At 38.9% G+C, this 25,109-nt stretch overlaps 1 protein-coding gene across 4 annotated transcripts in view; it reads right to left on the bottom strand.

The window, feature by feature from the left end:
* The window catches only part of AFF4 (ALF transcription elongation factor 4), a gene marked incomplete at its 5' end in the record, with an annotated part of 52,480 nt that overhangs the window by 14,565 nt on the left and 12,806 nt on the right, over positions 1-25,109 (bottom strand). Inside the window, 13 exons of one of the 4 annotated variants that reach the window (XM_080997099.1) lie at positions 43-131; positions 5,225-6,148; positions 7,402-7,564; positions 7,839-7,876; positions 8,447-8,501; positions 9,382-9,402; positions 10,285-10,333; positions 12,367-12,403; positions 15,531-15,617; positions 16,879-16,923; positions 18,299-19,087; positions 22,634-22,760; positions 23,182-23,269. In XM_080997099.1, the coding sequence (XP_080853225.1) occupies positions 43-131; positions 5,225-6,148; positions 7,402-7,564; positions 7,839-7,876; positions 8,447-8,501; positions 9,382-9,402; positions 10,285-10,333; positions 12,367-12,403; positions 15,531-15,617; positions 16,879-16,923; positions 18,299-19,087; positions 22,634-22,760; positions 23,182-23,186 (2,429 nt within the window). Of the gene's footprint in view, positions 1-42; positions 132-5,224; positions 6,149-7,401; positions 7,565-7,838; positions 7,877-8,446; positions 8,502-9,381; positions 9,403-10,284; positions 10,334-12,366; positions 12,404-15,530; positions 15,618-16,878; positions 16,924-18,298; positions 19,088-22,633; positions 22,761-23,181; positions 23,283-25,109 lie in introns of those variants that run through there. The other 3 variants (XM_080997097.1, XM_080997100.1, XM_080997098.1) reach the window with 3 other exon arrangements.

Genomic DNA, 25,109 nt, shown 5'->3' with positions numbered 1-25,109 from the left:
TTCATGCATTTTGGATCTTACGTAGTGTAGACAAGCACTCACTCTCTGTTACTGGACGTTTTGTGCACTGAAGGAGCCTTTTCTTCTAGTTTAGTTTTCTTGCTTTCAACGCCTCGGCTTTCCTCTGCATTCTAAAATGAAACAACCACAAAGTTTGATGATCTCACATTAAATAAGTGCAGCTATGTTTCACAGACCACCACAATGATTTAACAAGCCACTTACAGGATTAAGATAATAATACAGCGAGTAATAAAAACATTCCCTGCAGGAACAGTACAAGATAATGTCAATAAACCTTACTGACAAAATGAACATAAGGCTGAAGTATTGTAGATGTCATACTCCTGCAATACAAGGAGATCTAAGTGTGGCTTTAATAGCTTCATGCATGCAAAAATGTGACAGCTCAGTTTACTCCCACTATAGACTGTCAAAACAGCAACTGGTCTTGTCATGCTGACACAAGAGTCTCTATACTGGATCTCACCAGCGAAAATTTATTCCTATTTACTATGCTAAGAAATGTGCAATTTAAAGGCTTACTTTAATATTTAGCAAAATACACATTTACTATTTGTAAACTGCTCCTTGTAAATGCACGTTAAACATTTCATAGCAGAAAAAAATGAAACATTAAACTACTTTTTAAGGGTGTTCTTTAATATGGTAAAAATATAAATGAAATAATATAAATGTACTAGGTACTGTGCCCCTGCTCACTCCGCTGACCAAGCCCCTGCCATTCCCATTAAGACCCTAGAGCTTCCCCTTCCCCTTGTATTTTGCAGAACCTTTCATTTCCTTGCTTTCATCTTTAACCCCATGCCTATGCTTCCTATTACCTCCTTTTTGCCACCCCATTTTCACATTCACTCCTTTTTTCCCTTTACTCTTCCCACTTTTTCAGCTCCCTCTTGAACACAGATCACTCAATTTCCATACCTTCTTCTCTCTCCTATTCTGCAGCTCCCTTGGAGCACACATCCCATAATGATACATGCTACTGCATCTTTTAGATTAACAGAATCGTAAGGAACTAGGCTGTCAGCTTGTTTAGTGAGGGAAAGTTAAATTCAGTTGAAGGATGTTGTCCAAATATTGGTGTATCTTCTAAATTACTATACTGAATATGGAACTTCAATAAGGCAACATGTGGTACCAAGAGTGAAATGCTTTGTGGGAAGATACTGTGGAATACTTGAGGGATCTATGTCACATGAGGCAGCCAAGGAATGAAAGAGGAAGAAGGTTAAAGCAGCCATTCCTCCCCCCCCCCAATTGCTTCTCTCTTCTCGCTGTACTCAAACAACGGCAGAAATTTAAAGTAAAGCAGGAATAGAGGGACACTGAAATGAAGTTTTAAACAACATCAGAGGTTTAAGTAAATCAGGAAGAAGGGCACACTGAGGTGTTTAAAAAAAACCCCAACCCCTAACAGTTTTAACATGGAGAAATATCAGATAAGAAAAATAGAGAAGAAAACACCAAAAAGTTAATGCAACAGAACCTTTCCCAGTTTCATTTTCACTGTACTCAAAACGTTTCAAACTGCCACTTTCCCATCTTAGTGTTACTCCCTGTTCACTCTACTCAAATCTCTGCCACTGTTTAAAATCACCACTTTCCCCCCTCAGTTTGGTTCCATCTCTGCTTTACTCAAACCTCTGCTGTTGTTAAAGCTTCCATTTTCCTGTGTGTCCATCTTCTACTTCCTTTTTTGCTCCTTTCCTCTATCCTGATTTCATGCAAATCGTCCCATGGGGGTTATTATTTGACTTCATGCAAATAAAGGGTTGCGATGCAGCACTACAAGTCTTCTAATATATGTAATATATATAGATTTCAAGTTTGGCATGCAAAACTTGAAAATAAGCCAGAATATGCATGAGCTGGTTTAAAGTTGGCTTTTGAATCCTGTTTATTTGAATCCCATTAACCATGGCTCTCAGTTCACATATAATTGAAAACTATGATTAACTGCTTGTCTGAAGAAAGAAGTCAAGAGGCAAGAAAAGAGAGAAACTGCCAATGCACCAAGCTCATACATGTCCTGACTTATTTAACCCAGGCTTTGGTCATGCAAACACAGCCACCGTAAGAGGGATGTGTCTGCTAATTTGCTATCTGACCTAACTTGCCCCACTGGCTCTGAATTGATTTAAATTACTTTTAAGATCTCTGCTGTTTGCTGTTCATGAAACTTGTTGGGAGATTGGTGGAACCTCTGGTAATTCCCAGTCACCTCCGAGCATGGGCAATGAAAGCTGAGGACTCCTGAAGGCAAGGGGAATGCTAGCCAAGAATTGGTTCAATGTGAGTTGAGGGCTCTGGAAACACTGGCAAAGACAGAAGACAGGGAGACAGGAGAAAGAAGAGTTTCTGGGAACACTGCAGCATGTGTGTTCTGTTTTGTAACCACCCCCACCGTGAAAAAGTGGAGGGTATCTGGTGGGCCAGTGAAAAAAGGCTTGGCAGGCTGGTTATGTGACACTAGTTCTAGTCCCCTCTCCCACTTTAAAATTTACTGTTGTCTGAATTACTGTTGTTTGCAACAAATTATTAAGGTGTAGAGATATAGGAAGATGGCCACATCATAAAGTATTGGGAGATAGCGGCGATCCCTTCGGGGCTGAGCTTGATGATTTCAACATCTTTCTCTCTCTTGATGTTTCTGGCCTGCAATGGTGCTTAGTCCCATGTAGTCTTAGAAGACTACGAAGAATCTTTTGTAGTGAGGAACAGTTGGAAGTTAGAAAGTGTTTGAAATGGAATGCAGCAATGTTCTCCTGCCTCCTTAGTTTATACCTTGGCTTATTACTCTGACATATGATGTGTCTATTAATGTCATTTTGTGATAAAACATGGCTTTTAAAAATACATACATATAATAGTATTGCTGTTAGACTGGGCTTTACAAATGACTTAGCAGAAAGGAATGATGCCAGTCAGTTTGTAAATTCCTGATTTTGATAATTTTTGAGACATGCCTTAAACACTCTATAAAGATCTTATTAATCCTAATTACGCTTTAATGCAAGATTGTGAATATAGTTGCTGAGAGGATTTTGGCAACAGCTGTAACACAACTGATCCAGCTTAAATTTAGTGTGCCCCACCAACACAGTCACAATAACAAGAATAACTAGAATTATTTAATGAAGCCTTTTACACAAGAAAAATGGGAAAAAGTTCACTGTTAGAATTCATATATATGAGAAGTGGAGTGTGAACACTTTGCGCACTCATTCAGTTAACATTCTGCCCCACTTTTAAAATTAAAGGCAAAAGAACTAAGTGTATTTAAATTGTTGGTAGACAATAAGAACAAACAACTGGCAATAGCCAGTGTTCAATATTCCCCAGGTGTGTTTTGCTACTGGCATGGGTCCAATTACGCCTACAAGGATATTCCTGGGCACCAGGTTGGCGACCACAGTTTAAAAACATCTGCCTTAGTTCACAGTTAATATCATTTCCATTTATACTGTGTGTGTTTCTCCTTCTTGCATACTGGGACAAGTAAATTGTTGTAAGGACAGGCTACAGTCAAGCAATGCAGTTGAGATCATAAAATCATAGCATTGAAAGGGACCCCTAGAGTCATCTAGTCCAACCCCCTGGTGAATAGGCATTCCATTGCGGTGACAGCAAGCTAGGTTTAAGACACCATTTGGTGCCTAGCTAATACACCTGAGTTTCTTACACTGACCATAGGCATCACTGCACAGTGGCCATTCACTTATTTGCCGGGACTTCCCATTCCTCCTGCAGCCTTCCCCCAAGTCCCTCCCAATTTGCTCCACAGGATCCCCCAACCCCCTGGAGAAGATTATGGAGGCATGCAGAAGATGTAGGGAAGGAGAATCTGGAACTTCTTCTGCAAACAGTGCCTGCTCTGCTGTTGGACAGATGCCACTGGATTTCACCCAAGCCTCTCAATCCTTACTGTGCTGTTTTTTCCTTCCCAACTTTTAAGACACTTTGAGTCCTCGGAACAATAGCTAGCTTAGCTGTGGATCAACTATCAAGAGGGAATGGTTGAAATGCATGCCATTAATTCCAAACAGATGGCCATGTATTTGTTCCAAATTCAGCATAGTTTTTAACATGTATAACTTTCCTAAGACGCCACCAACTCATTGGTTGTGTAGCTGCTTTACTATAGCCACTGCACAGTGACAAACTCCCAAAGTCTTATCTTGGGTCTGCAAAACTTTCACAAAAGAAGAATCACCAAAGAAATTTTCAACCCGAGCCTACAAGTGTGATTAAGGCTCCCTTGCGTAACTTTCAGGCGGACACTTTTATCCATGTAAACAGGGCATCTACTGGCATGATGCCATAAAGTTGCAAAACTCTGTAATGCAAGAAATGGATAAGATCACACAAGCTCATTTTCTTACCAACGCAGGACTACATGTAACAATTAAATCTTCTCAGCATGTATCTATAAACTATGTATGGGGTGTAGTTTGCCATATTTCACTACCCTCTAAACCGATTAGCCAATAATTTATGTGCCAAACTGGAAGCTAATGGAAATCTTGCTCCATTCACATTAAAGATCAAGCAAATACCAACATACATTTTAGTCAGACTACTTACTGACTGAAGTACTACTCGCAACATTTATAACCAACCACAGAAATTTGAGGTGAACTTAAATGCAAAAATCACATTGCAATGGCCCAGTTTGCATACTATAGTAAACAATATTTAGTGGTTTGGATCATTTCCTCAGTATTACATTCAAACAAGGAGATCATAGTAAATCAAGAACAAAGCTTGGCTTCACAAGATGAAACACTAAGCCAAGGACTATGGTTTGTAGCTCCCACTAAAAAGAACAAAGCAGAAGCCATATGCATGCTCCTGGCAAACTTTTAATTATGGTTAAACAACAGGGAAAGCCAGATATTGCTGGACTTCAGTTCCAATCAATCCTGACTACTGGCTATGCTGGTTGGGGTATGAGTTACACCTATTGCTAGTTTACAGCAATATGCAAATATCGCAACTGAACTATAATATTTTCTTATTCTTTTGTTTAACTTTTTTCTTTTCTTCATGGAAGTGACCTTAAAACTAAAATTAAAAATGCTAAATCAGTTCATTACATTTTTCTACACATCTTCGATTGCACAGAAGACACTAGGTTTTGAAAGACTACTCCCTTAACCTTCCATTTAGATGACACTAAAGCGACATACTGAAAACTGACCTGACATAACTTATGCTTCCGCTTGCCCTTGGTGGAACCTTTGTCGGAGGATGTTTTCTGGGGCTCCCTTGGATGCTTCTCGGACACATTCTTCCTCTCAACTTTTGATGGGTCTGTGTCTTTGTAAGGCTTCCCTGGTATTCTGGTTAAGAGGCTCAAGTCAATCTTCACAATAAGGGGATACCTTTCATCAGGATCACTGAGTGGTGAAAGGAGTTCCTTCTCTTCCATAGGAGAGAACATTCGTTGCCGTAAAAAGCTGTCATCCTCCTCCATGGAGGGTTTAACAGGAGTCCTATTGCTCTCAGAATATTTGGGGGTTTGTGATGAAGGAGGCAAGCTCTCATTCTCATCAGAATCAGAGGATGAGGTATCTGTTTCTATGAATTCCTTGGATTTCTGGGAGGACTTGTTTGCAACCTTGCACTTCTTTTTCTCGGTTGTAGGCCGAGGTGAAGATTTGGGCTCCTTCTTTATGTTGGGCTTTCTAGAGCCTTTTGTGGCTGCCTTGTGTCTGTTAGAGGGTATATTTGTTGTCATGTCCACTGGAGTTTCACTTTCTATTTTCAGCCCCCCTCTGGGCTCTTCCACAGATGGTTTGTCTGTCTTTTTGGGCTGTTTTTTACCTACAGTCCTCCTTTGGGTCATGCTGTCACTCTGAGCAGGTGACTTTTGTCTGCCCCGATTGCTCTCTGATCCTTTCTGGCTGGTTTTTGAATCTCTCCCAGGAGTGGAAGAAATTGATTCTTTAGATCCACTCTGATCTGCATATCCACCCCCTGTGCTCTGATCTCTACCCTCATTTTTGTAGCCTTGTGTTGATGGGATGTTACTGTCCACAGAAGAAGCTGGTGATACTTTATGCGGATTCACCTTGTTCAGCCAGTTGTCCAGCTGCCACTTGTTCGTTGGAGGTGGTTCCGGCTAAAGAAAGAAAACGGGAATCTTAAAAGTCAATACCTACATTCCCTCCATTTCCCGAGTGGCTAACAAGCTAAACCAAAGAATAAATAATAAACATTTTATTCCAAGCTTGCAAAGTTGGAACGTGGCCATCCATTATGCAGCTTACTCCTCTGTTGCTATAGAAAATTGAGGAAACTGCTGATTTAAGTATGTACTCTCTCCAGCCTAGCCATGTCACAACAGGAGAGGGGGGCTGCCACAAGGTGCTAGGTTTTCTTCATCAAGTTGCAGCGGGGGCAGCGTGCCACTTATCTACTCATCTGGGATCAATTGCTCCCCTGCTTGGAGCAGCAGATTACTGTCAAGCTGCATGGCTGACTTAGTTAACTGTAAAACAAACAAGTAGGCCCTGCAGCAAAATGTTAAAAGGATATCCCACTCCCTGGGAACCACATTAGCAGGAGCCTTAAATAGGAATACTATGGAGGCCAGCATAGAGCAGAAGCCATGTTCTGGCTGGCTGGCTGACAGTTTTATTGCTCTATAGGTGGTAGTGGTGCCTAGAGAGTGGGAAAGGGGAAATTCATATTTTCATCTCCTTCTGCCTGAAACAAACCTGCATATGTCAGTGAAGGGAATTTTTAAACCTCATGGCACACATGCTCCCCAACACTAATCCCCCTCTCCAATATAGTTTTAAGCTGCTAGGCATGAGCCCTTTGCCTTACATTTCTCTCCAAACTGTCAATGTAATATTCCATGTCTTGACTGCAGACTAAATCATCATCATCATCATCATCATCATTTTTAATTTGTATTAAATGATTCACAGCCTGCCTAACTTCTGGTCCACTTGGCCCCTTTTTGTCCCATTCCCAAGGACAGAAGCAAGAAACTGCTCACAGAAAACAATGGTGATTTGCTTCATTATGATAGGCCAGCAAGGTGGAAACAAGAACAGGCGTTCAGTGTGAACTCAGATGATCTCCCTATAGACAATGCACTAAGCATTCCACAAGTCCCAGAAGCTCAGAGGCCATGCTGGATTGTGTTTCTATGTATACTTCTGAACACATAGGAAGTCCTGTTCCACCTTAATTCTTGGATATGATTGCTTCTAAAATGAAAGAAGATCAATGAACATTAATAAGCTGGGTATAAACAGTGCATAGTCTCTAACATTTATATTCCCCCTTTTCTCACATTACTGCTGTGTATAGACACATATGGGAAACATGAAGACCACATGCAAGGGAGGAAAAAAATCATACCTCAGGAGACGCACTCTGGGATGGCTCATTTGCCTCACTGTCACTTGAACTACTTTCACTTTCAGAGTCGGAACCAGAACTGCTCTCAGATCCGCTATGGCTGCTTGAGTCATCTCTAGAATTATCGGCTCCTTCACTTGTATGCTGGGAAGGTTCAGAATTACTGGGGGGAAAGGTAGAACAAAAATCAAAGGAAGCTATAGGATTTTATCCATAGTTACTTTGAAACTATGGATAAAATAGTTCATGCATAAGACTATTAAGAAATATTTTAATGTTTAACCCAACCAGTTGAAGACCCATGGCAATTCAATTGAAGATGAAATCCTAATTGGCTCTTGCTTTAAACAGATATCTTAATTCCCCACAGTTAAATTGTTATAGTACTATCAGTTCAACATAGCTTTATAATGCCAGGTGTATCAACCAATATTTACCTTCCAGGTGTACCTCTTGGCACAGTCTTATCAGAATCCTATAATTGAAATAAAAGATCCAAACTAGAATTACTGTCCTTGTAACACACTCAACAAGGGTACTGGAAAAACATATTTTTCTGTCTTTCACTGACATGAACGTTATCCATCTATAAGAATGGAAACTAGGGAAAATATTGCATAATTGGCCAAAGTTTACAAGCAACCTATGGACAAACATAATATGAGATCCATCAGCCATCCTACCAGGGTTATACTATTTCAAATGTTGTTTGACAGGTTTTGAATGTCAATTGGCATGTTCATTTGCAAGTATTTTTCTCCCTTTCACTTGCAAAGCAGCCCAGCCAGCCCTTCCTACACTCTCAAAACTGAGAGCCAGCATGATGTAGTTGTCCAGAGAATTGGACTAGGAACTGAGAGCCCAGGGTTCAAATTCCCACACTATTTTAAAACAGTGTATTAGTTGCTTGTTTCTATTCATTTTTAGTTTTTGCCTTTTTAAATGTTGTGCTTTGTATTACTTTATTTTGATGGTGCTGTCAGCTCCCCTGTGTAGCTTGGTAGAAAGGCAGGACAGAATTTTTTTAAAAAAACACAAAAATAACCTGCTCGACATCACTGTCTTCGCTGCTGCTGATTTTCAAGTCATTTATAAGAACGCTAGGAACAAACAGAAAAAGGAAAGGTTTGGTGTGTGTTTTTTTACCAAATAATACCATACTATCCTAACAATTTAACCTAATTTGTGATGATTGCCATTAATTTTCCTCCCTTTACATAATGGACTGACACTCGGTTGAAGAAGCATACTGAAAATCCTGAAGTGCTTACACCATTACAAGGGCAACAGAAGAAATTAAGACACTTAACATCCTTGTGGTGGGTGACAAAATGCAATGAGCAAATAGGCTCAAAAGAGCTTTTATATTAAGTAGCATAGTTGTCCTGATGGAACAAGGAAAACACACAAGACATTGAATCACTGCAGGAACACTGAGTGGGGCACCATGCAAGTCACATATAGGCAGAGAAGAAGGGGAACGCTGTGGGCCTGAATTAAGCAGAATCCTATCCCAATTAACAAGGTTAGGGAACTCATAGGCACCGGTGCAATGCTGCTGCAAGCACCACCACCCATTAATACTATACTGAAAATGGAGTCATCAAGCGCAAAGGCCAGTACATCACAGACAAAATGTACTTTGAAAAAAGCTAAGAGTAAACTTTTAAGAGCATAGACCACACAACACCAAAAAGGTAGGAGACAGGGAAACTAAATACAGAGTAGGCTTCATAAATTCTGGCATAAATTAATGGTAAGTCATTTTTAGTTTTACCATTTGCTTAAGAATCACTGCTATATTTTTAAAACATAATTCAAGGATATTAACTTGAACTCTTTCATGCTTTACTATGAACTCTCCAAGAGCTTGGCTGTGAATTAACATTCTGCATATAACAAAATATGAATAAAACACTTCTTGCATTAGCAAGAATTTAAAAGCAACACTTGACATCAGTAACAAACATAGCATCTTACTTTGTCTGGTTTGATTCACACCTGGGGGGGAACAGAAATATGGTTAAAATTATTCAACCTTCTAGGTAGTTCTGGAGTAAAATAAAAGTTGCTTGGCAATGTTAGCTTGCTATATCTAGTTTAGGACTATTCATGCAGCTGAATAATGTTCATCTAAGGTAATGGTTCCCAAACTGGACAGTACTGCCCCCTAAAGGGCAGTGGGATTACCAAGGGGGCACTAGGAGAAAGTTGGGCACTCCAGGTGAGTCTCTCCAAAAATGCTGATTGCTTATTATTTAATGAAATGAATTTGCAGTTGCCGTTGCAAGGAAATGAGGTCAGTTTTATTAAGACCAAATATGCCATCTCTATGTTTATTTCGAATACAGGATTTTTCTAGATTGTAAGCTCCTTGAGCAAGGACTTGCCCTCTTATTCCCTGCATAGTGCTGGGTACATGGATAGTATTACCAAGAAAAACTAACTATTAGACATTATTTCCCAAGTTAAGTTGCAAAGTTAGGCTTTGCTACTCAAGCTAAGCAAAAATTGTGTAGCCTTGACCATAATAGTCCCCCTTCATCAAGTGTAAACCACGTTCTTTTATGGCTGTGAAGTACTGAGAATTAAGTGCACCTGGGTATATAAAGTTCAAGTGAAAGTGATGTCCTTGTGCAGTAAATAATCAAGAAGCACCACTCAAGATTTCATGTTGAATTACTAACCTGATTAAGAAATCCCATCACTCATAAACATATATTGAAAGTGAGCATATTAAAAGTAAAGAGATGTACTATGCAACTATATAGATTTTCTGTCCGTAGCAGTTCCATCTCTATGAATCAATATGGCCATTTCCATCATATATATTTTCAGAATATTACTGTAAATATTGCCGAGAAAATTATAGGGCATACTTACGATTTAGACTGGTGGACATTAGATGCTTTTGATGAAGAATTGTATCTTTCTGGAGGTGAGAAAGATAAAATAATTGCTGAACACTAAGTTACAAAAACATAAACATCACCCAAATGATATATATGGAGGCAAGCATGACTCAGATGCAGACTGCAAGAGTGGGCTAACCCACTGCATTCGGTAGCACTTTCTTTTCCGACTTACATGCTAAACTTACTACTGTACTCTAGCTATGTCTTTACCTGGTTTCTAAAAAAAAGGAGAGTGAAAGACTAACAGTAAATCAACTACTGAATTCACAGACTAGGAAGTGATTCAATAGTTTGACTTGTTTGTTTTACAAATATAAACAAGTTCTTCCCTTAACATAAAGTAGATATTGTTCCAGACAAAAATGTGCTGTTTATTATTTCACACAGCTACTTAATGATTTGGCTAGTAATGCTGTTATCTTAGCAGCAGTTTCATTATCACCCCTGCTTGCAGAAGGTGAGCAATGAACCTTTTGTTCTCAAAGGCAAAAGTAATACGCAACATTTCAAAATACCTCATCCTATCATGTTTCCTAAAGTTAAAATATCACATGCTTCAGACCTAGTAACTATCATCACAAGCCTAACAATGTCTTTTCAGAAGTAAATCCTATTTTAATCAATGGGGTTTACTTCTAGGGAAACAGGGTTAGGACTGCAGCCTAATGTAACTTGTTCTGAGCTTCTTTGCTATCTCAATGAGAAAATGTTTACACTTTGGGGATGTTGAGTCATGCAATGGTTTGAAGAAACTGGACAACGTTAGCAATTCATTGGTCAACGCAGCATCTGTGTTGCCACCAGAAGAAGGCCTACCATTTTCAGGAATCACTTAAGTAGATGGAAGCAACTGACAACAGACCATATAAACAGAATGGTGCTTTTTGAGAGGGAGGGGAAACAAGATGCACTTGTTATGGATCAGGAAACAATGCACACATTTGTTGGAGGTTCTGATGCAAGATACAAATACTAGGTTGGGGCCCAGTGACCTTTTCAAGTTCACTTTTCCAGTAAAATTCTTCTAATAAAACAAGAGGAGCAGCAAGAGAGGCAAGACTTGAAACTGGTGCTCGAAAATGGAAATAATAAAATACTGATCATTTGCCATTCTAACTGCTGGTATAAAGGCCAGTTAATCTTAGAAATAACCAATCTGTCTGATTCAGATGTCATTCACATGTAATAAAGCAACAATTATCTCATACTATAGAACCCTGTGAGGAAGGAGGGGAAGTAGTTTGCAAGCTTACAGACGTGTGCCCAAATGCCAAACTAATGGTTTGACAATCAGCTCTGTGCCATCTAAATGGAGTCACAGTATATGAATAACTACTTATGCTTTTACAACTTAATCAATTAGTTATCCTAGTTACAGAAGACATTAAGTCAGATGTTGTGAATTAAATGGTGCAGTCCCGTTTCATTCACAGTGACTGCATTCCTAGTCATAATTATTATTTTGGAGAAAGCCAGTTCTTAAAAAGAACGGCCTTTGTTTAAAGAATGGAAGCACTCCAAGGGCAGAGAATAATAGAAATTGGCACAGTCTCCCACAAGCTACAGAGACAGGCAAGGACTGCTCTGAGTTATGTCCCAATAAGGGAAACACAAGTAAGCTAGAAGTGAAGCTGTTCTGTTACTTATCCTTCTCACCTAGAGATTACTTTAAGCTCATTCTCCAGGGTGTCTTAACCAGCTGAACTTCCTTAATTCTCACAAACAGGAGTTATGAAAGCATTCAGAGCGTAATGGCAAAGATTTCTCAAAATGTGCTACAACTTTCAAAGGGAACAAAAATAGCAAGCACTAATTCTCAAATCAAACCTTCCTAGTACAGTAAGCACACACACAAAAATAGATAAAATGAGAACACATTAACATTCTGATTCAGGTCTTTTATTGGGCCAGGCATCCTAGCCACAAGACCAGAAAAACTATCAATAGAACTTTTATTCAAGTAAAGCATCCAAAAGAGAATTTTACTGTAAATTCTTTTTTTAAAAAAAACAGAGAAATAATTCAGTACATAATACAAACACACACTTACTTTGTTCTCCAGTGCCAAAATTAGATTGCTGAGCTTCCTGTAAAAATACAAAAAGGTTACTTATCTGTTTAACAGAGACTACTAAAAGAGGAAGTGCTTTAGTTGTGCTTGTGCTTGATTATTTAAATTTTAGAAAAAACTACAACAATTCCTTTGAAGTGTTATCCAAGCCTATCTGAATCTTCCCCAGACTTTAGAGCCAAGAGAATCCTAAAAGCTGATGCCTTCTTTCCTATGGTTTAAGGCCCTGATCACATGGTAAAGTTTCTCATCCTTTTTTCTTTTTTTAATGAACACACACAGTGGTGTCCCCCAAACACGTTTTTAAGTGCAACCCACTGAATATGAATAAAATTTAAAGTGATGATAGTTGACTATCGGAAAGGAAAAAGGAAATGCCTACTTTGCACATTAGGCTAGGGATTCTCCTGGATCAAGCTTCCACTTCTAAATTCTAAGGTTACCACTTTTGTGCTACATGACTCATGCCATACAGTCATTTATACAAGCTAACATTTATATAATGCCAATTTACAACTACATATGACAATTTACAACTATTGCATGTAAGATAAATATCTACACTGGGCATCCACATCAGTCCTGGGCCTAGGGATTCTCTACAGAGGTCAGCTGCAGCCAGACGTGAAGGAGCAGCAAGAGATAATCAGAGGAACATCTGGAGAGCTAACGCTGCAACACCAGCCTATCCCATCTCCCAATATTTGATGTTCTCCTAAGGATGAGTAAACTGCAGTATGGAGATGTGCAAGTGCCATTACCAAAGAAGAGGTGGTACAGTCCAGAGTGTACCAAGATGCTGGTGAGTTATCTAAGTCTGATTTGTCAGCTTCTAGTGGGGAGTAAGAAGACCTCATCCATACCAGCTTAAGCCCGACACTGTGTGAGTCCCAGAATGGCCAAATACAAATTACAGGCACAATTTATATGAAGGAAACAAAGAAGAATTGATTTGCTTTCTCAATTACATTTTCCAAGAGTTGTCCAGCACTGTTGTTCTGACTAGTGACTAGACAGCTGAAATCCAGTTCAGATGAAAGGCCACTGGAACCCTCTGCCACAAACTGCAACAAATTCGGATACCACTGACTACGTGGGGCAGAGTAGGAGACACAATGTCAGAGTGTTTTCACTCCAACCCACAGGGTTGATTCCAGAAGGTGGTTTGGGGGGATGGGACTTCTGCCTGAGTCCAAGGAAGTTGGTCCATGCAGTCCTGCAGGGTTTCCTTATATCCTAAGTGGTATCTAACATATATATGAAGCTGCTGGGTGAGGCACTCAAGGCAACTGTAATAAACTGAATCCAGGTAAGATGAAGATGCTATGATTGGACAGTTCTGAGGCCTAGGAGGCCTTGGATTAGGTGTTGCAGGCCTCTTCAAAAGAGCAGGTCCTGCTTCTAGGGTATTCCTTTATTACACTTTACCACTTGAGTCCCAAGTGTCAACAGTGGTGTGGAGTGCATTTTCCTGCTCAGATTACTTTTCCACAAAGGATCTCTTCAGCATTCTACCATCATCATGGGGGCAGGCCTTTTCTGTTGTGCACCCCAGCTTTAGAACTCCCTGCCCTTTCCAATTCAGCTTCTATGCTTTTGTCACTTAGACATCAGCTCAAAACCTGGCTGCTGGCATAGAATCTTGGTAACTGATTGGTAACATATGTTCAGCTGAAAGATGCAAAAAATGTTGTGCTTTTTGTTACTTTGTTATGGTTGTTCTACTGAATAACTATTATCCATCCTGAGTTCTTTGAATTAAAAATATACATTAAAATGTACTTAAAAATAGCCAACAAACATGTACTAGTCTTGTGTGTTCCAAGAGATGCCTATGTTAATCAAGTATGGTAAGTAAATGGCATGAAAGAAATAAAGTAATACAACACACACGTTCTTCCAAATAGTCTCTCTACAAAAGTTTCCAGGCCTGGAGGTGATTCGTATTTGTCATAATCATGTAGGTACTACATACTGTGTTTATGCTTGATTACATGGAACGAATGAACCTAGGACTTTCCTTTTCAAGAACAGTAGAAAGAATGCAATCATAAAACTAAGCTATTGCCATTGGTAACCGTCTAATATGACTTTGAGAAATTCACTACTGCCAGCACTTCATGTAGTTATATGAAAAATTGAAGTTGAATAACAGAGTCTATTAAGGACTAACAAACCCTAGGTTTATAAAATAACATATTTATGTAAGTAATAAACCTTTGCCCTAGGCACCACCAGAAACCATGTGCCAAGAATGATACAATTGTATCATGTTTGTCTCTTCAGGATACGTTAAAACATGATACTGAAAAAAATACATGCTATAATCTTTTGATGAGTTGTCAGAAAGTCTTTCAAACAAAGGATATTAAGAGTTTTCCCACAACATGATCTCTCTTAACATGGAGAGATCACTCCACAAACTAATATTTGAACTGAATAAAAATGAAAGCAAATAGCACGACATTTTTTTAAAATAAATGCTACAAAACAGGAGCATTTTGAAGAAGTTCTGCCTTCTTTGTATAATTTTAAAGTCTTCTTGTTTGATAATTTCTGTACATTTTTAGCCTCCAATATGCATATAGTGTAGACAGCTACTGGGGTATTCGTAGGAGACAAGAGTTTACCTAGGAAAAGGGTTTTCTTAAGCATCAACTCAAGTCACCTGCTCAATACAAATTGCTGTTGATAAACCTCACAAATCAACCCAGGATCACTATTGTTGAAGTGGCTGCACCAGATTTTAAGATGTCTAAAAGAACACAAAGTATTGTGTATGGAAACAGCATAGCTGGAGCTTCCTGACAGGAAGAGAATTTGAACAATTCATATGACCTAATGTTCTGAATGCATGAAATAACATGCCTGTTAAAAAGGGTATGTAAATTTGTTCTAGATGAAAGAACAGGACACAATTATAATAAGTTCAATATGAAAGGCAAACAGAGTTAAGGAAAAATAAAGCCAAAGCAGAAGTTTCAAGCAAACAATATAACATGAAGCCAATAAAAACAAAGAATGAACAATGCTGTAATAATTATAATTAAATGATGAAAATCTTGATCGACAAAAGGTAGCTTCCTTATTTTAGAATCAGCCAACTGCCATGTGCAATCATGATCTTTCTGTTATCCACTGACCTTTGTTGGGAATGGAAACTTTGAAGGTTCAGTTTTGCAAGGTGTGTGAATAGCTGTCAATGGCGGTGGCCAAATATGGGTCATCTCCTGTTCAGAACACAAACCAAAGATTCCAGAAACCATTATACCTTTAACTTAATGCAAACCAAAAAGCACAGCTTACAAGTGTTTTAAATTAAAATAATGGGAAAGGATGCCAACTCATGTAATAAGATTTACTCTTCTCATGCCCCCTGAAGTCTCCTGTCCCCTACTGATTGACTGGAAGATTCCCCAAATGCTCCGAAGTGGATTTTACAGGGCTGCAGGGGGCTGCAGGGGAAAAGAGAAAGGGGGGGGGTGTCCTTGCACAAGCCGAAGTATTTGCTTTACTACAACGCTATCAATGACCAATCCCAACAAAACTTTGTGATCAGAGAATTAAAAAATAATTGTTAGCCTTGTGAACAGGGATAAATTGAACCAACTATGGGTGGAATCCAATGGATGTTGTTCTACTGACAAAAGGCATCCATCAGGAAAAAAGAGATGGAGACATTTTTAGCAATCGTTCCTTGCATTCTCCCTTGGTCCCATCTAATCACGACAGTCATCACTCGTCATCACCCCGCCCCCCCAAAAATGGGAGGCTTCAAAGGAGAGAATGAATTGCCTCCCTCACTGTCCTGCTGGTATATGTCATTCTTCAGAATAGTAACACCCATGGGATTCTACTTCATTTGTACTAAGAGTCTTAAATGAAACTGCTATATTTACCAAATAACCTAAAAGCTTTAGGTTTACCAGAGAGAATTGGAAGGAATAAGTGGAGAGGAAGTTACAACAATCTTCTTTCAAGACTGACTGTGATTAGTCTTTCAGAATTACGTCAATGTCATTTTCATGCAGGATACACAAAAATTATTTGATTGACTTAAGGAAACCTTCCAAGGAAAACAAAACATCTATTTATTAATCCATCAGTTTTATTGCTAATTTAATATATTGATATGCTTTCCCACTATGCATATTCAATCAATTGGGGGGGGGGGTAAATAACCTTTTTATTTAATGTCTGAAGAGAAAATACAGTAACAAAACATACTGATTTGCATATGCAGGAAAATATTCTTTTAAAATATTTTAAGACTTTACCAAAGGAAGACTTTAGAAAAATAATCCGAAAGTATTATTAAAAATAGAGAACAAACTGGTGGATACCAATGGTACACAGAAGAGAAAAAAAGGATAATTGGTTTTTAATGAAATCTTAAGCAATATACAGGGGTAATTGATTTTGGATTTTTTCCAAAAATTCAACACATTTAAGCAAGAAAATCTCAAAAGCCAGAATAAGAGAACAACTTACTTTTAGAATTTCATCCACACTGCTCATGTCACTGGATGCTGATGCCTACAAATGAATGATCAGAACATAACTGGCATATTTGTAATTCAATGTTATGAAACTTCTAGAAAATTCAATTATTATAAAATTACTTAAAATGGGATTCAAATTCAGTATTAAGGTACAAAGAGCAGCTTTCATACTGCAGATGAAAAGAGACTCTACAAACATCTTTTCATAACTTGTTCACACCTTTGTATTTCTCATCAGTTTCCTAAAATGTATGCAGCTGAGGGAAACTATTGTTAACTTTTTAAATTTCTGAGAAAAATGATAATCTAAGCAATATAATTTTAACGTTCCTGTTTCATGAATGCTTCACTTACGCACTCATTGTTAAAACCGTGTTTATGGAAGACAATCTTACTCGGCTACGAGTGATTGCCAAAGAAGAAGAAGAAGGTAGAACCCAGTTTCTCATATCCATTTCTTTTTGCACTGTCAGATCCAGCACAAAAAAATAAAAATGAAATAGTAATCTATGAAAAATTAAATGCCCATATGAATACTGTTTCATATTTGAAATTAAATATCAGATGGCATCTTAATTATATTTTAACGTGCAAGACATTGCAGAACAATGACAGTACACATTCTCTCACTTTTTCTTTTCAAACGGGGTGTTATGTCCAAGTCAGTTATATTCACAGTTGACCCACTGAAATCAATCTATTCAAATTAACCTGTAATAGTTCAATTACATGGTGTTCAATTATTCTACTCTGAGTATGACCAAGTAGGAGGGTTGTATCCAATACTGTCTCTGTGTGAGCCGAATGGACTTTTGGATGTGCAATGGGACTTCATTTGCCCCTGCAGTCTCCTGGACTTCCCTCAAAGCCTGGAAACCCTCCAGAACAGTTTAAGTACCGGAGTTGGCGGGGCTTGTAGAGGAAGGAAAGGAAGGGAAAGTCCTGTTGTGCAAACCCATTCATGAAGCAATGAATTCCAACCAGTCATTTGTGACTGGGAAGTAGATGAGGCTGCTATACGCTTGTTAATAAAACACCATTATTAAAAGTCAATATTTAGCACAATTTTATCTTCCACTATGACTGAGCAGGTGCTCAACTGAGTTGTAAATAAAATAATAATAATGTCACATTAGTGTTTATTTAAAGCTGAAACACCCAAGGAAAAACATGTGCCGGGCCAGACCAGCATAAATGCCCAGTTATTAGAATCATGGCAGATCAGAAAGCGGTAAATCCTTCAATTGTCAAAGAAATTGAAATTAAAAGAAATTACTGCATTTTAGTTAGGTGTGTTCCTTACATACAACTCAGATGTCAATAAAAGTATTTTTCTAAGCAGTCTCTCTTATCCATGGAATAAGCACAAATGAGCTTTATTTTATTTTAATTTTTTTAAGGCAACTTACGTCAAGTGGCTGAGACGGAATTTTCAGTTTTGTTAGATGTGCTTTACCAGGTTTCAGTTCATTCATATTGTTGCTGTGTGTCTGGCTACTGTAGTGTTCAGAAGATAGCTTTGGTTCCATGGACTCCTGACCATCCATAGGCCTTACATAGGCAGTAGGCTTCTGCAACATTGTGTTAGATTTAGACATAAGCGAAGGAGGGAAAGCCTGACTACCACTAGAAAAGGAAGGGACACGGGAGGGTGAGTCCCAGTTGGCATCAGGGTCTCGCGGAGATTTGGAGCGCTGATGTTCCTTGCTGTGATGATCATTTCCATGAGACCTGGAATGACTGGAGTTCAGAGAAGAAACAGCAGGTGGTTTTCCAGGGCTGGAAGAACGGGACTTTGAATGTTCAGATCCATGCTGGGCTTTTTTACGGCTACTGCTACTCCCACTACTGCTATACGAGTCACGGTCATGCCTTTGCCCACTACTGCTAGTGTTATTGCCACTGTTGCGCTGGCCACCATGTCCACTCTGTAAACCTATGGAACGTTTCTGCGACTGGGAAGAAGTGCTAGGTGCTGGACCTACAGGCGTCCATTTGCTGCTCTGATGAGAGCCAGTACTGTGCCTCTGATCACCAAAGAAACTTTGGTTTGATTTTTCATCTGTTGTTGATGGTACTGTTGGTTTAGGAATTTCAACAAGCTTCTGGAGGGACCGGTCACCTATAAAATCCTTCATTTCATCATAGTTTCCAAGCATACTTTGGATACGGCTAGATAATTTATCTTCTTTGCTGGTCTGTGTAAGGAACAAAAACATGACGCAGAAGTTTATTTTAAAATACACTCCTTCTACAATTAAACTTTTGGGTCAGCTGAATGTCCTTTATGATAACATATATTTGAAATTTACCTACAGAATAAAGCGGTCAGTCTTTATTTTGCACCAAAAATAAAATTAACGTGGAAACCACTTAATCTGCCATCCACAATGGCTAATGCTTACTGATTTCACCAAAATTCATTTTGTCATGAATATACTAACAGTACTGTGCACTTTTATTAATTGCCACCAGTAAACTAAAGTTTAATTAACTGATGAGGCGCCCTCTATTGTTTATTACTAAAACCAATATAAATTATATCTAGCTCTTCAATCATATTGAATCATATTGTTTCTTACTAGAAGATGGAATATTCCACAAACTCCATATTCATGACAAAAATATTCAAGATTCAGCAATTACTGGTTACTTATTTATTAAAATGCAATTTATTCTACTCCTGTGAAAGTGTCCTTTCCTTTAGAAAGCTCAAAAGAAGCCTCATTTCAGATGTGCAGTATAAATAATATATTAGAAACATCTCTTTTCTAAAACAGAAGAACATTTTCATATCATACTGACATCCTATACAGCAAGGGTGGCAGACTGTTTCCCCCAGCAGTCTAGATCAGTATCTGCTGTACCTCCCCCCCAGCTAAATCTGAGCTGTGGGCGGGGCTACCCATCTGACAGTGAAAGGTGAGCCCCTCTGAATATGTGCTCCCAGTGCGTTTTCAAAGAGATTTGATTTAGGAGCAGGAAGCAGTTTAACTAACACCACTGCTGTGGTTTCAATGCAAACTACTTGAAGATCCTGGAGCATGTCTTGTTCCAGCAAAGGCACAAGAGGGAACTCACTTTCAGGTTCCAATTGTTCCTCTGACACCACATTGATACCTGGGCCCACATTTGATATCACATATGGCATATGGGCCAGAGGTTCCTCACCCCTACTGTACAGAAACAAAACTTGCAGTTAAGGAATCCAACAGCGTAGTCATTAGGAAATATCCAACACTGCACCAGTGAAATTCCCCTTTCTCTTGTCCTCCCCTGCAGCCTTAGTGCCCTCCAATTTACTGGAGGGTTCCTCAACTCTCTAGAGCAGACCTGGGGGGCATGCAGGGAGCTGTAGGAGGAGAAGGAGAAGGGAAGTCACACTGTTCTTGCAGAAATATGTTCCGCTTGTGAATTGGCACCATTGGATATCACCCATTATATTTATCATTCCAGAAATGCACAAATGATTCTCTGTAAATCCCTAACCAGATTTTCCTTCTAATGCTACCATTCACCAAACAAAGTGGCCATGACAAGCGGTCCCTCTACATGCCTCTCAACCAGAACATTTAAGGGTCTTTCCTGGTTCTGCTAAGTAACTGTTCAAAGGACCAAAAGGCAAAATCTCCATTTACAGAGGCTTTCAGGATGCTTTCTTAGGAATTCCCAAGACGTCACATTCATTAGGATTTGTATGGTTCTGGGAGCAAAATGAGAAAGGCTCTAAAAGCTTCTTATGCTTGAAGAAACAGTTTGAAAACTGGTTTTTGCACATTTAGAAACCAGTCAGATTTTTAAAAGTAGTAAAGCTCAAGCAACAAAGATAAATAGATAATTTAAAAAATCCTCTTAAATAACTGAAACTCATTAATTATTATGATCTCTACTCACATGCCTTTCAGGTAGTTTAAGCTGTACTCCTCTTACTTAGCATTTCAGTACACTGTATCTATCTTTTTCCATCATGCATGTAATTTTAAAAAACAAGACTAAAAACATAAATGACTACTTTCCCTTCTTTCACTCCTATGAATATTTTTAAAGGATAGAAGAAGCAAGTAAGATTTTCTTTCTAGTGATTGTTAGTCAAAATCAGCACTGGTCAATCTTATAGCTGGGGGTGAATTCAGCCCTTCTAGAACTGCCCCCGTTGCCCAGGCCAATCCATATATAACATGGCTAAGAGCCTATACTAGAGCAGTGTGATAGATATCTTAAGTGGCATTTTTAAATGTAAGGTGGCTGAAGGAGGAAGAAGATCAGACAGACAGGTCATTGTGCCTTCCTTCCGTCGTGTTTCATGTATTATTATTTAAGAAATTTATACCACACTTTTTACTATGTATCACAAAGCTGCTTACAAAAATAATTAATGAAGCATGAAACCGAGAAAAATTAAAACATAGATTAAAATACAAGAGAGCAGAAAACAGCACCCATAATGCAAAGGCCTCCTGAAAGAAAACCATTTTAACCTGATGTACACACAAATGGCAAAGGAAACAGTGGGTCTCCTTACTCCCACTTCACCATGGATAGATACATTCGTTCCAATGTATTCTGTAGGCTGCCCGATATCAAATGTTTACTAGTCAACACAAATCCCTTCACCATATGTATTTTTCGTAATAAACAGCACACACTTTGAGACAAGCACCTTGAATGAGTCGCTAACTACTAAAAATCACAGACCAAAATAATTAGATGGTATTGATTGTCCAGTAACCACACCTTGAAGAACACAGAGAAGGAATATGGTATTGAGAAGGAAGGGAAACATGTACCCAAGTTAACTTTAAATTCAGGGATATGAAGAAAATATGTCACTGTTAGTGAAATGCACATGCTAAATGACACACAACTTTAAAAAATTAACCTTTAACCATTCTGTTGCCAGAAAGAGAGGTGTACAGGGTTACATTTGCAGCCTCACAAAAACAAGTCAGTATTTAAAACAAAACAAAACAAAACAAAACAAAACCCAAATTTCTCAAACTGACAGTATTTCATAACCCAGTCTTCCTTGTAGTTTGGTTTCAATCTTACTCACAACAGCTACAATTAGATTTAACTGCATGAACAAAGCAAATTAGCAATATTAACTAGTGAACCTTACACATAAAGAGCCAGACTAAAAACATCAAACTCCAACAATTACTTGTAATTAATAGACTACTGTCTACAAAGTTCAAAAATGTTAATATGCTATATTACTCTTTTACTACAAAGGCAAGAGTACTTTATAACAATTATCTGTTCAAATACTTTAGGGCTCTAATTCACATTTATCATTTCTATAACTTCAAATTTAGGCTGTTCAACTGCAAGCTAGTTTAAAGTGTGGATAGTTCATGATATTATCATAATGAGATATTTAATTCTTTCTTTTTTAAAAAAATGTTGATAAAATGTCCTTGTGTTAAAACCAGAGCAGTCATAAAATTCTAGTAATCTTATATTTCAGCAACATTACTTTAAAAACGTTCAAATCATAACAACACAACTTCCAGGTTTCTTTATTTTTTCTAGGTCTAGAGCAACAGTGAAGTCTCTTGTAGACTCTAGCCTACATCACAGGAATTTTGAGGATGTAAGACTTGGAACCACTATATAAATGACATTTATTCGTATTTTAATGAAACCATATGATACTGAAGTTGTATTACAGGGGGGAAAAACTCAAACCACTTTAATTTGGAGTGAGATAAAAACTGCATTTTTAAAAAACCTCATGCACTTACAACTTTATATGGTTCAGCAAAGAGAGGAGAGTTAGGTGGAAAGGCTTCTTCACCCTGCTGAATTTCTTGATTACGCCTCTCTCTTTCTTTGATACGCAGCGCATTCCGGTCTTCACGGTTCATGTTGCTATGAACAAAAACAATTTGATTACCTAAATGGGTACAAAGGTAAAGGAACTGATGAAGGGTTGTCCCCTGGACAGTCTTATGAACCCCCCTCCCCTTTAACACCCTCTGGTACATTCTTTTTAAGATAGGGATTGCCTCTACACTACAACTTGCCTTACAGATATGACACTGGTAAAACTTATGCAATTACTTTGATATGTAAAACCGCAAAGCATTATTTAAACAAACTCCTACTCTTAGATCATGTTACCTGCATAGTTAGAATAGGCCAATCGAGAAGAGAATCAAAGGTTTTTACCAAATTAAACACGTTATTAACTTCAGCTTTCTATTTTTTATGGTTATTCAAATCACCTCCCACCAGCCAGCCTATGAACACACATTCCCATATACAACATTGCCATCTACGTTTGATCTACCTCATTTTTCTTTCTTTCTGTCCCCAACAGAGCCTCCTTGGTGTCCATCCTCCGTAGCATGCTCTCAGCTTTGCTGTTTCTAGGTTCCCTAAAAATGACATTTCTACTCTAAATACACATTTCAGTAAACATCTCCAAATTTACAACAACCTCTAAAAATGCCTATACTTCCTCCCTGAATAGGAGCTTCTGATCCTTGTGGGTTAAGAACTTGGAAGGTTTCCCTTATAAAACAGGCTTACTGACATCTGACGGAACAGAACACTGCTTTAATTTGACCTACTGCTCTAAATATAAGCCATAAATCTAAAAGGATTCCCCTTAAGCTCAAGGAAGCATCTAAGTTAAGAACAAGATTCTACTTACAAGAAAGTTTGTGAACACTGTGTGCTGAGTGCAAAGTCAGAACACTAACTTACTTTCAATTAGGGCTGAGTTTTAGTTTGGAATTCCAAGGTGAGGGCAGGGTAGACAACAAATTTGGAAGGGAGGGTTAATTCACAGCGGCCACCACTTTTCTTTCCCAAAAGTCATCTAGAGCGATACCACGTGCAACCTGCCTCCATCTAGGTTTTGGTCATTGCCCCCTCCCACTGCGGCCCATGTCACATACTGTACTGGGCCTTTCCTGAGTCCTGCAACCTTCAGTAGAGGCTTCTTGAGGGTGCATGGGCTGCTGTGAAGAAATGGTGGCAGGAAAACCTCATTAAATGAGTACATTTCTGATCACAAAGCTGGATATCCTCTTAAGTCAACTTCAATTAACACTATTTTCACAATAATTTGACTTCTGCCTAGGCTGTCAGTCTATTACAAGCAGAAGGAAGTTAAGTTGCGGAATCTCCATGAAATTCACTTACTTTAAATAGTGTGGGTGGGGAACTGTAGGCCTAGAGGCCAAATATAGCCCTCTAGGCCTCTGTCTCACCCTTGGCATTCATCCTGGGCAAGTCCCTCTCCCCAGTCTACACCCCTCCCCAGGCCTGCTCTGCACCCACATTGAGTGCTTCTGCCTGGCTGGAATATGTCCTTGACCTCTAACAATGATTCTTGGTAACCTAGATGGAGGGTGTGGGTATAGAACCTCTGGCTTTTGTGTGACTGGATAGTAGCCTACTATAGAAGGCAAGAGTCACAATCCATTCTTGCCTCTGGACTCATTCATCAGTGGCATGAAGCCCCCAGAAGTTCTTCCATGAGAGAATGCAGCCCTCAGTTCCCCACTCCTGTTATAAAAAGAGATTATTTAATGTGCAGTATCTTCTAAACACATAGGTATGCGGTCACCCCAAGATTTCCAGAGCAATAAGTTTAACTGCCACTAATAACCACTTGATGGGGCACAGTGAAGAGCTTCTTCACAAGAAACATCTGGCTGATGACTTATTTATTGCACAGAACGTTTATAGTCAATCCACTCCTCCCAGTCACAGATTGAGCCGAGTAAACTCTCAAAGGTTCTGGAAAGCTCACAAAGGTTCATCGCAAAACTGAATCTTATGTAACCATTAACAGCTAGTGGAATAAATCTCACTTTACGTATTTTGTATAATCCATTGCCTTCTCAGTAACACCCTCCTTTATAAACTAGAATGGAAGTACAGTCATACCTCATGTTACGTTTGCTTCACATTGCAGCTTTTCAGGTTATGAACGCGGCAAACCCGGAAGTGTTTACTTCCGGGTTCAGTGCATACACAGAAGCAATCTGTGTGCTTTGCGCATGCGCAGTAGCAACACTCTACTTACAGACTTTTCAGGGTGCGGATGGCACCCTGAAACGGATCACATTCATAAGTTGAGGTACCAGTGTAATGGATTATATCTAATGCTAAGTGTGACTTATGGGACTTCCCCTCCCCCCACACCATCAAAATCTTCTCCAGAGGGTCTTGCAACCCTCTAGAGCAGATGTGGAGGGTATGCCA

Source organism: Podarcis pityusensis (genome assembly GCF_964106645.2).
Source record: "Podarcis pityusensis genome assembly, chromosome: 2".
Taxonomy (NCBI): Eukaryota; Metazoa; Chordata; class Lepidosauria; order Squamata; family Lacertidae; genus Podarcis; species Podarcis pityusensis.
This window is presented reverse-complemented; position numbering and strand designations above follow the sequence as displayed.